Below are 13,419 nucleotides of genomic sequence, written 5' to 3'. Positions count from 1 at the left end.
AGCCTTGTAATTTCATGGGTTCTATTCAGTTTAGCATAAGATTTAGCCTGTGAAAACTAAAACTTACTTCCATCACATTTCTTTGCATCTATGGGCAATTGTTATGCATGACAGAGGTCTAGATACTGCATAAGAATATGCACTGTTGCCATGCTGTTTTATGAGGTCACAGCACACTAAACTGATAAACTGCAAAGCCAGAAGCAAAATAGTTTGTCCCGTCAGGGAGTGGGATTATTGCCCTGTGAAAGCTGCCTAATGATACTATTTTTGCTCTTGTACTTCAAACATTCAAAATTAAACTCTTTTCTCAGTTAAATTCTTTGAACTATTTTCCTTCATTTTTTTCAGTCTTTTACAAATGTTCAGTCAGTAGGCAATTAAGCTTGCAAAAGAGCAACCAAGAAGGCTGGATCTTCCAAAAATTATCTCAGTGTCTGCCTTTACATTATTGTAACCAATATTATGAACTGTGAAACTGAAGTACCCTGGAAAAAAATTCATATACCTTTATTTATAAAATACTCTTTAGTAGGGAGACAAGAATGCTCCTTGTTTCTGCAGAAGAGCTAAAATTTATCTACATTTTATATGATAGTAATCACATATAACTGGATTTGCTTAATGGCATACAATTCTGCTCAGAAAAATCAGATGTACATATTACAGTTAATCAGAGAATTTGGTTCTTATTCTCCAATGAGATTAAAGATACTGTGCTAGAAATTGTGACAGCATTTTCCTGCGTTACAATCTGTATATTTTTTTGCATTTATCCATCTTCTGTATTTTGTCAATAATTAGTGAAATTTTTCAATAATCACTCTAGTTACTGCACAATCAGAATAAACAGTTGGATCGAAAGTCTGCAAACTCTAGTAAACTAGTGAGACCCAAGTTTTCTAAGAGTGTAGCTACATTATTTATTGGCATGGTGCAATGAGGAAAGGAGCAGTGTACAAGCCATACCTCCACACTGCATCTCTGCTGACAGTGAAATTACAGAATGGCTGAGGTTGGAAGGTACCACTGGAGGTCATCATGTCCAAGCCCCCTGCTCAAGCAGGACCACCTAGAACTGCTGATCCAGGAACATGTCCAGGTGCCTTTTGAATATCTCCAGGCAGGGAGACTCCACAGACTTCCTGGGAAACCTGTGACAGTGCTCAGTCACCCCCACAGTGAAAAAGTGTTTCCTGATGTTCAGAGGGAACCTCCAGTATTTCAGCCTGTGCCTGTGGCCTCTTCTCCTGTCACTGGGCACCTCTGAAAAGAGCCTGGCTCCCTCTTGTTTACACCCTCCCTTCAGGTGTTCATACACATTCACAAGGTCCACCCTCGCCAGCCCCCCACCAAGCCTTCTCTTCTCCAGGTTGAACTGTCCCAGCTCCCCCAGCCTTTCCTCATAAGAGAGATGCTTCCGTCCATCTTTGTGGCCCTTTGCTGGATGCTCTCCAGTATGTCCATGTCTCTCTTGTACTTGAGGCCCCAGAACTGGACAGAGTAGTTCAAGTTGTGGTCTCACCAGTGCTGAGTAGAGGGGAAGGATCACCTCCCTCAGCCTGCTGGCACTACTTAGCCTAATGCAGCCCAGGATACCATTACCATTCTTTGCTGTAAGGGCACATTTTTGGCTCACGGCCAACTTGGTGTGCATCAGTACACCCAGGTCCTTCTCGGCAAAGCTGCTTTCAAGCTGTGTTGCCCCCAGCATGCATATATATATATATATATATATATTGGTGTATGGTGCTAAATTGTTAGTCCTAGCACCATACTGGTGTACAAATTGCTGATCCTAGGCAAGTACCACAATGGCCTCAGCAGCACAGTGATGGAGGGCCTTCTGTCCACCCTGAATGTTAGATGCTACGGATGTACCATAAAGTACAACTTCAGTCTTTGTTCCAGCAGGAGGGAAACCACTGAAAGTACAGGAGTGAAAGTCAAGGGCATAATACAAGCCTCCAGATAAAATGCAAGGCAAATGCATAACAGAAAGAAGCTCTTCAGCACACTAAATCACTAATGTAGATGCACTGCTAGCATCACAGCTACTACAGAAGTTTATTCTTGAGTTTGACCTGACAGTGACACCAGCACTTTCAGTTGCCTCTGTTCATCAGGTAAGTGATTCAGTGCATCAAAATTATGGCACAAAACAGGAGTTTAGGGATCCAGATATCTTAAAAAATGAGCTCTTTTTCCATTCTCTCCTTTTCCTGTCTAGTAGTTCAAAAAAAAGAAGTTGAAGGTGTGATTGAGTTTGCACTACTGTTTTGTTTCCAGCTGAGACAGTCTAATGACAGCAGTTCATTTCCTAATGCTGAACAATAAGAGAAAAAGGGTTTGACTAAGAAATCTTAGCATAAAGACTAAATATGTACAATGACAATTGGAATGGGATCTTCCATTAGTCTTAGACTGCTGTAAATTCAGAGAATTCAGAGCAGACCAGAGCAAAAGTAACACTTGAAACTGGTATAAAGTGATTATCCTTTGCCATTCAGTCATCATTTCTTCTTTCATAAGTTGTACATAAACAACATGGGTTTGTGTTCTATCTTACATTTGAAAGTCCTCTGTACATACACCTGCTTTTGACATGTGTCATCTCAGTCAGCTGAGATGATGATTGACAGGAACAGAGATGAAAATTCTCCTTTGCACACAGAAATAGTACTGTGGTGGAATGTCAATCATTTTAGAAAAGTTGTATCTGCAAAAGAAATAAAGAAACAAAAAGAAAGAAAATTTAAAGATCTGAGTTATGTTCTGCTTTCTCCAGAAAGCAATTCCATTATATCCCTGCCTTTTTCATCAAGAACAAAGAAACAAAAGAAATTTCTGAAATTACAAGGAAATCATAATGCTTTGCATAGTTCTGAAAATACTGGAGCTGTACAGTGGTTCAATTATGCAGTAACAGGTAATTATAATTAGTAAACTAGTTCATGATTGTGCAGAATTTCAGACATTTTCACTTTAACAACAAATTACAAAAAAGGAAACTAGTTTTCAAAACCTAATTTAAAAAAATCATTCCCTAATTTTAAAAGAACTCTTATCCTAGAAATCTAAGCGAAGGCACAAGTTGTCTGGCCATCATGAGATATTGCAGAACTCACAGCAGTTCCAATAGAAAAAGAATGTCTGAGTCCACTGCCTTCCCATTAGTATGTTATAGACATCATCAGCATCATCCCATTACAACCTCATTAATAATTTCCAACCCTGACATATGCATTTGCAGACATATTTGCAAGCAACTCCACAGTCACTTCCATATTCCCCTCTGCATTTTCAGTCACAATCTAAACTAGTCAAGATCTAGACAAGAACTTCCCCTTCACTCTCCTATAACTCTCCCCTGTCCCACCCCACTCCCTCAAGTCTCTTTCCCATGAAATGTATACATTGCTCTCTCTTCTGACTAGCTCTTGAATACAAGAAAAACATACACAAGTTAGCCTAAGACTTGATGAGGACTCCCTAGATACCAGAGAAATACAAAGAAAAATAGGGTTTTATGCCTTTGTAATGCAGGATTTAGACAGCATTCCTGAAGTCTAACAGAAACTCTTATCAGGAAGATTTTAATGGGTTTGCTCATATATTCCTAGCACAAGTCTTAACAATGTTCTACACTAATTTGTTCACTTAGTATTCCTCTCACCACTTACCTGAAACAGCTCATTATTTTGTTCCTAAATAATGACCTAATCAACACACTTTCTTAAGTAAAGCTTTACTTGGTAGCATAAAGGCAAGGCTTCCTTCCTAACATGTCACCCTAAAATACCACATACTAATCTGCATTCCTCTAAGCTGTTTGGCTATAGTTTTCACACAGTAAAGTCAGAATACATCTGGATTTTTATCATAGTGCATTAATATAATCTCAGACTATCTTATTTTCTTCCAACAATCTCAGAGGAAGATAAATCAGCCCCTTTAAGGTTCAAGGAGACCTGGGCTTGCTTTCCTTCCTAATTAGTTCCCTGATGAGGACAGGTACTTTAAGCTCTAACAAAAAGGGGTTTGGCCAAAATTTTGTCTGAAGTCAAATGGAAAACTTGTCCATTTATCTTATGCTTTGGTAAAAAATATGTATTAAATGTATTTCTATTCACATTCAAGTTTTACTCAACAAACTCTCAAAGTGAATAATGAAATTGCATATCTGCATTTTATTAAAATTAAAGTTGTAACAGCTAATTTTAAGGACTCTGTTAAGGATTCCTTTCATTTTAGGAACCTGCAAAGCAGCAGAGAGTAATCATACTGAGCAAAGTTCATTCATCTATTATGAAAATCTCATTTTGTAAGGACTCTATAAAAACCAACTTTATGAAGTTTCCAGGTTGAAAATACCTAAGCACAAAGTAATTCTCCTTTAAACTGACCCTCAGGTTTCACATATTATAGCCACTTTTCATTTCACTCTCATGAAATTTTTGTGAAAAAGGATTTTTTGCTGTGATATTAAATGCAAGAGAAAGCAGAAAATGCATTCTGAAAAGATTACTTCATTCACCATGGCTTTCAGGCTGCATGCACCTGTTTCCAAATTACTGTATGCTGCATGTGCAAAATACAAGGTAATTGCAAGAATAAGGTATAGCTTCCAGAAAAGAAACTGGATATGATAATCTGAAAAAATCAATACTGACATTTTTTAAGTTGCCAAAAAGTGGTGTGAAATAACAAAATTATAAGCGATAATGGCTACAAATACTTTTTCTTAAAGCCTGAACAATCTAATGAATCTAAATTATATCATGGTTAGTCTTGTCAGAAAGTGTTAGAGCAGTGTTTCAAAAAAAAAAAAAAAATTGTTTTAAAAATAATTGTCATCTGACAATTACTGTCTCTTTAACCTGTTTATGATTCTAAGTTTCTTAGAGGTAGATGCTGTAAAAACATTAGCAATATGGTTCCTGACCTAAACAGCTCAAGATCAAATGCAATAGGGAGACCTGTTTCCTTTTGTTCTTATAGAAAAAGTGCCAGGAAAGCTAGATCAACTGTCCTAAATCAAAACTCCTTGAGGAAAACTGCAAGTACGCTTGGGTGAAGACACAGATAGCCAGACACTTCTACATTTTGAATCAATGGAAAATAAGTGGTTATATATGGACCTTATTTTTAGCATGATCTGTAGCCTTATCAGTATTGCTGAACCAAGTCACAAAAAAACTACTTTGCTATGCAGTGCTAGTGTAGACTAAGATGATTATAAGATTTACTTGACAACAACTTCTTGATCTACACCACTGTCCTCTAAAAATTCTTCTCCCTGAGAAAGACAATATCAAACTCAATTTATGTGTATGGCCCAATCTTATTTCTACTACAGTCAACAGGAATTTTACCTATGCTGAGCAATCATATTTAAATAGAGATATTTGAGGACTATGGTATCATTCTATGCAAATATGGGTGGTGCAACATGCAACAGATGTGAACTGAGGTAAATTAATATAGATGGCAGTCCTCATGTTCCTCCACTGTGATAACATACTGCCAGCTATGAGAAAAAAGACACTTGCTTTTTGCAATAGATTCATTCAGAAGTTCTACACCACTTATAAGCATTAGTATTCACTGCAGACCAGGCAAAAACAATACTTTAACTAGCTCTGACAGATTTAATATTTTAGACTGATGCTGTCACACACAGTAACTGAGTATCCGAGTACAACCAATACCTCATGAATTTGACCTATTTCTGATTAAAGAAAAATCTTCCACTGAATTTCTCCTGCATAGACTGATAACAATTTTAACTGCTCTCCTGCTTTTTTTTTTTTTTTTAAAAATTTTGCTACATTCATGCATTTAGTTTAAGAACATTCAAAGATAAAATTACAAAACTAGAGTTAGTTACTGGAAACCTGCAGAAGGCAGCAAAATGAAGAAACCAGGATAACGAGAAAAAAACAACATATTTTTTTCTAAACCCCAAGTGGTATTTTAAGACCTTTTCCCCATAATAACAAACAAAGGTGGGAATATTGCCTGTGATTTAAGTTACCTGATGTTTCTCATTGAAACACCCCAATTTCGGAATTCAATATCTGAGAGTATAGTGTCAACTTAGACTGAAATTTCTATCAAGCATCTGAGATCATTTTTCAACCAAATTAGTTTTCTTTAAAGAATGAGGCTATGAGAAAGTATGATTCTTCAGGACAAGTTAAAAAAAACCCTGCTGATCACTGTATGACTGATACTTCTACCCTTTGCAGTAGAGACGCAGATTCTAATAAGGATGTCGTTTGAGAAGGATGTCTTTGTGTCACAGGCTTCATAAAGTCTTTCAGGAAAGTAACATAAGGTTAACAGTCTGCTGAACTATTCATAGCTGTCATGCTCAGGCCTGGACTTAAGCAGCACTTTGACTTCTCTTATACTTTTTAACTTCTATGGCCTATCATATACCCAGAAAACATCCAAAATGAAAGATGTCTTTCCTAAAGACCCTCTGTCCACAGCCCCAGCAAGCTATGTCAGAAAAAGAGCACTGTGAAACACAGTCATCATCAGGAGAGAGACAAGCTAGGACCGTAAAGAGAAAGGAAGCAGGACTGATGCCTGGTAGATGCAGTTTATGGAAGCTGAAATGGGTACGATATATTACAGAAGTAGAAGACAGACAGAAAGGAAAACAGGGATGCATCTGTCCCATTTCAAGACTGGAAGTTAACAGTGAAAAGAGACCAACATAAGAAAGTGGAAACTGGTAATGCAACATAGAAAAAAACAGAGCAAATAGGGAATGGTTAGGCCAGGAACTAAGACTACACAAAGTATTTCATATGATACTGGATGTAAGAAATCTGTGGAGTCTAGACTGGAAGAGAAAGACAGGACTAAACAGATCAAAGTAATGTACTTCTGTCCCAGTGCAGTACATGGCCTGCAAGAAGGTGTCCCTCTCGAGAAATGTCATCAAAACCTATGGTAACATCAAGTACATTATGTACATGAATTTACCAAGCACAAATCTTGCATGACCCACATTATAGTATCTCAATAACTGATTTGGTAGAAGTGTAGTGGATGTTATTTGGCTTGATATTAGCAAGACCTTTGACCTACTCTCCCACAGGAATTTTATAGCAAACTGGTGGAATATAGATTGGATAAGTAGGGTCCAGTGGGTGAAAAAGTGGCTGCACTGACAGGCTCAAAGTGTTGTCATCAGCAGTAAAAGGGATTCAATCACAGAATGGCTGAGGTTGAAGGTACCTCTGGAGGTCATCTTGTCCAAGCCCTCTGCTCAAGCAGGACCACCTAGAACTGCTGGTCCAGGAACATCCAGGTGCCTTTTGAATATCTCCAGGCAGGGAGACTCCACAGACTTCCTGGGAAACCTGTGACAGTGCAGCGGTGCCGCACAAGATCTAGACTACAAAACCTTAGACCATCGTTATTCCCGCAAATAACATTTATTTGTGGGGACATTTTCCCATTTTTTTCTGTCCAGGCTTCATGATTATGATGGTGTTATCTTTTCCTACATTACTTCAGCTGGTTCAGGGGGGCCACTCAGCCCTTGGACCCATACTTTTGCCCCATTACTAAAGTTGGTGGATTCAAATCCTTTGTCTCCACGAACAGTAGTGACTTGGGGTGGGTCCCCATTCTTCACCACTGTTTTCAAAATTGGTAATATTAATAGCTGTGCTACTCTATCATTGGGTTGAATAACTAAATCTTGTTTGGTATTATTCAGCAGGATTACTTTGATCTCTCCCTGGTAGTCTGCATCAATCACTCCTCCTGTTACATGAAAGCCTTTCAGGGCTAGGTTTGAGCAAGCAGTTAAGCCGATGTGTCTTGGGGGAATTTGGATTCCTCTCCCAGTGTTAATAACCCTTGTCTGGCCTCGATTTATCATTACCAGTTCTGATGCATAAAGATCTAGCCCAGCAGCCTCTGGAGTGGCCTGGTAGGGGGCCATTGCACCTGGAACCATTTCCCAGTAGGTTAAAGTTTCAGTTACCATTAGAGGCTTTATTTGCAGATTGGGCATAGTCATACGCATCAAGGGCGTCTCCATCTCCCCGATGGGTCTATTGTTGAGGGTGTGGAGCACATCCGTGAGGTTAGATCTCCATCAGGATAGATTTCCCAGTTTTTTTAACTGCTCCTTTAAAAGCCCATTCATTCATTCAATTAATCCTTCAGCCTGTGGAGAGTATGGGATATGGAAAAACCATTGGATGTTATGCTGCTTGCATATTGCTGTACAAATTTATTTCGGAAATGGGACCCATTATCAGTTTGTATTTGTAAGGGGATGCCATAGTATAGGATCATTATATCTATGATAGAGGTAGTACTATGGTGCATGGCTTTTCTGCAGGGATAAGTAATCAAGTATCCTGAATATGTGTCAACTGCAGTGCAGATGTATTTGCACCCTCAGTCCTGGGGTAAAGGGCCGATATAGTCCATCTGACAGATTTGTCCCGTCAATTTCCCTCTTCCCAATTCTTCTTTTATGATATTTGGTACCGGGCACTTATGAGTATGCTGGCACACAGGGCATTGGGCAATTGTTTTGATCATATCCAGTGACGTAACTATGCCACGCTCTTGGGCCCACTTGTAAGTGGCCTTTTCCCCAAGATGCCCACATTTCTGGTGTGCCCATTTTGCCAAGCCTTCATAGTCTCCTTCCTGAGGGAACTCCAGTCCGGCTTGGGATATCTGCTGGGTCATCAGTGACAGAATTGTAAAGACACTCAAGTGAATTTATATTACTGTGAGCATCTACATGGAATGCTGTCACCTTGGTTCTTTAAACCAATTCCCAAATATGTTTCCAGATTGCCTTTCCTCAGACTATTTTAGAATAAATTTTCCAACCTTTGGCTACCCCTGTTGGCAGCCAAGTAGCCAATCCATTTGCCACTGACCAAGAATTGGTGTATAGGTGACATTTCCCTAAATTCTCTTGTTTTAAAGCCATATATGCTGCATATAACTCAGCATATTGGCTACTTTCCCCTTCTCCTGTGGTCTCCAGAAGTTTCCCTGAATGAGGAGGAAAAGCCACTGCCTTCCAAAACCTTTTCCCTCCTATATATATTTAACCAACCCATCTGTAAACCATGCATGTTCCCTTTCAAGAGGTAGCAGCTGATTCAGGGTCTTCCCCCATCGCACAGGGGATTCCTGTTCAGCTATAGGATCAGGCTTTATCTCTTGATCCTGCATGGGGGCAGCCACTACTTGCTCATGGAGGGCAGCAACACCACCAGGTCCCACCTTTGCTCTGTCCTGGATGTACCATTTCCATTTTATAATGCTTGACTCTTGAGCATGCCCTATTCGGTGAGTCTGCAGGGAGCTTTTAACCAACTGCATAATAGGGATTTCAGGGCACAGGGCCACCTCATAGCCTATCGTGAGCTGCTCGGTTTCTATCAAGGCCCAATAACAGGCTAACAGTTGTTTCTCAAAGGGCGTGTAATTATGCCCTGCCTACGGTAACTTTCTTACCCAAAAATCTTAAGGGGACTCTTCTCTTCCCTTGTTTCTGCCAGAGGCTCCAATTAGCATATGACCCATTTACAGATACATTTAATTCTACTTCTCCATCTTGTGTGGGCCATGTCCAAAGCCCTTTCAGTAGCCTTTTTTGCCAATTCAAAGGCAGCCTGCTGCTCATTTACCCCTTCAGTTTCATATTTTTTGCGAGTTACCTTGTATAATGGGGTCAGAATCTGTCCTAGATGTGGAATATGTTGTCTCCATAAACCAAACAGTTCAATAAATCTCTGCACCCCCTTCTTATTCTGTGGTATATCAAAGTCAAGAACCTTTTGCCCAGCTTTAGGTAGTATTTCTTGATGACCACAGTTCCAATGTATTCCTGGGAATTTAACTGTCTGAGATGGTCCTTGGATATTAGTAGGATTAATCTCCCAACCTTTCTGCCTCACATCTATTTAGTAGCACTTCAAGCATTTGTTGTGATTCACCCTCATTGGTCCCCTGAATCAGGACGTCATCAATATAGTGGATCATTTGCATATGAGAAGGGAGCTGTACCTCATCCAGGTGCTCAGCCACTATTCTATGGCAAATAGTTGGACTACGCACCCATCCTTGAGGCAACCTGGTAAAGGTGTACTGCCATCTTTGCCATATAAATGCAAATTGATCCCAATGCTCTTCTGCAATCGGAAACGTAAAATATGCATTGGCCAGGTCAATGACAGCATACCATGTGCCAGGATGCCTCTGAACTCTTTCTATTAAAGTGATCATATCAGGTACAGCTATCGCAAGAGGTGGGGTGCTCTTGTATAGTTCTCTATAATCCACAGTCATTCTCCAGGATCCATCAGCCTTTTTGACTGGCCAGATTGGACTATTCCACATTGTGGCAGTCAGTTTTAAAACCCCTGCAGCCAATAAATCTTTGATTGTTTGGGAAATTTCTTCATGACCGCCTGGAATCCTGTACTGTTTCATGGTTACTACCTTGGTCGCAGTTGGGATCTGAACCAGAGCCATTTTTATCTTCCCTACTAAAACTGATCGGTTAGTGATATAACTCTTTACCCCAGATTGATAATGACCATTAAGAAGATTCAAAGTAAGTCCCTTTAGAATATCTATTCCAATTATACACTCTGGGATCGGAACAATCATGACTGTATACTGTCATTTCGGAAGATTTCCAATTTTCATATCAATTTGGGTTTGTACTGCTTCAATTTGTTTTCCACCCAGCCCTATAATAATCACAGATTGACCTTTAAATTTCTTCAGATTTCCATAAATCAAGGAGGCCTCCACTCCGGTATCTACTAGAGCCTTCACTATTTGAGAGGACCGTTTTTTCCAGAATATTCGTAGCTCCACATGGGGTCATTGGTCCTCCCGCACCCAATGTACTGGAGCTTGGCGAATATTTCAATATGGATTACAGTACCTACTGTCTCTTGAGGGGTACTGTGGTTCTTCCCCAGAAGAACTGAACTGCTCCGAGATGGCCCACCATGAGCAAAGGTGGGATCCCGTTGAGGATCCAGAGGGGGTACTGTAGGCTGAACAGTTCCTGACCAGTGAGCTTGATAATTCTGCACTTTTCTATGGGGTTTCTGTAACCTTCTCTGTTTGTACCACCTCCATAATTCACTAACTCACCATCAATTTTAGTGATAAGTACACCATGTTTCAATAAAGTTTTAAACAATTGTCCTCAAGACAACCAACATCCGGTATTTTTACCACGTCAGGTGTCTCAGTTCTGTGTATACTCCCAGGGACCCCGTTGACATCAGAATTCTTGATAGCCCTGACGCTCCCAGGGAGTCCATTCTCCAAGGTCACCTAGCTGATGCATTTTCTCGAGTACATCTCTAATGGGATTTCCTGTTTCACTCAGCAAGAGAGTTCCAAGAACATTCTTATAAGCTGGTGGAGCAGTTCTAATAAGCACAGACAATCAAAGTTGCATCAACACATCAACATGGCCTACGTGAATGGCCAGTTTCATTCCTTCTTCCTTCAATCACTGCATACCATCCCACAGAGCATACCATGGCTGGTCCGAACCTGGCCAGGAATTCTCTAGGGGGTATTTTGCTTCGCATCTCACAGTGGCTAAAGCCAAAAGATTAGTACTGTCATCATTAGTCCAAAACGCTTCCTGCATCAGAGGGTCTGAACTCAGAGTTACAAACTTTCTGCAGTCAAAATTATCCAGGCTAACCCCTGATGCTCCCTGATCATATAAACATACCATCCAAGCAAACAGGGACTCTCCACGTCTCTGACTGAACTGTGCAAGAATATCAGTGATTTCTTGCTGTGTGAAATCTTCCATTGTAGGTCTATTTACTGGTGGTTCACCCTCAGAAAATTCCACCTTCATCCTGATGTCTGGTCTCACATCTTCAGAGTCATCTGAGGCACCATCCCCATCAGACTCTGCAGGGTACCAGATATCATCATCCGAGTCATCAGGGTTACGGTGTACATCCACCTGTATAACCTCTGAGTGGACCTTCTTATGACTACATTGTCCCCATCTCTTCCCACACTTACACTGGGCAACTTGTACTGTATCCTTCTCGGTTACAGTTTGAGAAGTGTCTAGTTTATCAGTAAGGAGCTTGTTTACAGATTCTAATGTCATAATCTGAGCTCACATATGGAAACATTCAGCTAATAAGTGATCTTTTTGCTGGTGCTGTTTCTCATATGCTGTTAACAGGATCCATCTCCATCTCCCAATACAGCATCCTGTGCCTTACTGGAGAATTTTTGAATATTTTCTAATACATCCTGCATTTCAGCCTCCACCAACCACTTCTCCCACTGTTCACATGGTCCCCCAAATTTAATCCATTTGAGGGCTAGTGAACTATACACAGGATCTTCCCAACCGGGAACTTCAGATGGGGCCATCCTTGTCACCAATTTTTTTTTGCCAGTTATTAATCCTAGATAAAGGATACAGCCAGCATAAAGATGAACTAATAACCAAATTGTATTTGATACACAAGGGTCAGTACATGGGTGAGCACTGGGGGTACAAACAAGTCAATCAGATCATACATAATTGACATCAATCCCACTGACCCCAACAACAACACTGCACAACCAACAATAGGTGGAATAAATGGTGAAATGCAGTCTCCCATAGAAGGAACAGGAGACAACCAAGTCAACCAGCCAAACACATAAGAACCAAGGAAGCCACACACTGAATCTCTACACAGCCCACATTTACAAAGACCAGAACTGACCTGACTAGAGCCCAGTCCCAGGGAGGCAGGAGGTCCTTCCCCAGCAGGGAACTCTACAAAGTGCATCCACATCACAGACAGACACTGCCCCTGCCTGTAAGGGGTCCCAGCTTTTATCCCTCAGTGGGACACCTGACCTTTGCTTACTTAATGCAGACACCTGGGGCTCATTTACCCAATGGCTCTGTCTGCAAAGCCGGCCGCTCCCTGGAGGGAAGCCTAAAGGCAAACTCACCCCCCTTTGTGAAGGGCTGTGGGAATCACTCGTATGTCAACCTTAATTTGGGGCTTGGGGTTGAAATCCCAGCATTTCAGACCCCCAGGTCCTTCTCGGCAAAGCTGCTTTCCAGTTTTTTCCACAATTCTGAGGTCAATAGTATAAATAGTAGTGTAATTATAAATAATAATAAATTTACACCCAATAATACTATTTCTATAGATGCCAATAATACAAATCATTCACTTTGAATTATACTCTCACATACAATAGTGAGGAAAGTAGAGATTACACAGTCAGAACAGAGTTTGACCAAGAGACGTCCAACAGGTTTTTCCCTTTTAAGATTGTTAAAAACAGGATTATAGTGACCATGTAAAACTCTAAGACTCAAATATTTCAATTCTGATATATTGCTAGTCT

At 40.3% G+C, this 13,419-nt stretch overlaps 1 protein-coding gene across 1 annotated transcript; it reads right to left on the bottom strand.

Annotated features, from left to right (window-relative positions):
* Positions 1–2,619: 2,619 nt before the first annotated feature.
* Positions 2,620–10,674, bottom strand: LOC113477346. The gene is given in 6 exon segments (XM_026843618.1): positions 2,620–2,719; positions 5,250–5,299; positions 7,532–8,081; positions 9,113–9,437; positions 9,608–9,959; positions 9,961–10,674. Coding segments are annotated over 6 exon segments (2,091 nt in total).
* Between the last annotated feature and the right edge of the window lie 2,745 nt (positions 10,675–13,419).

The sequence above is a fragment of the Athene cunicularia genome (genome assembly GCF_003259725.1).
Source record: "Athene cunicularia isolate RWA chromosome 2 unlocalized genomic scaffold, athCun1 chr2_part1, whole genome shotgun sequence".
NCBI classification, from domain to species: domain Eukaryota; kingdom Metazoa; phylum Chordata; class Aves; order Strigiformes; family Strigidae; genus Athene; species Athene cunicularia.
Note: the sequence above shows the minus strand (reverse complement) of the source record. Positions and strands in the feature narration are given on the sequence as shown.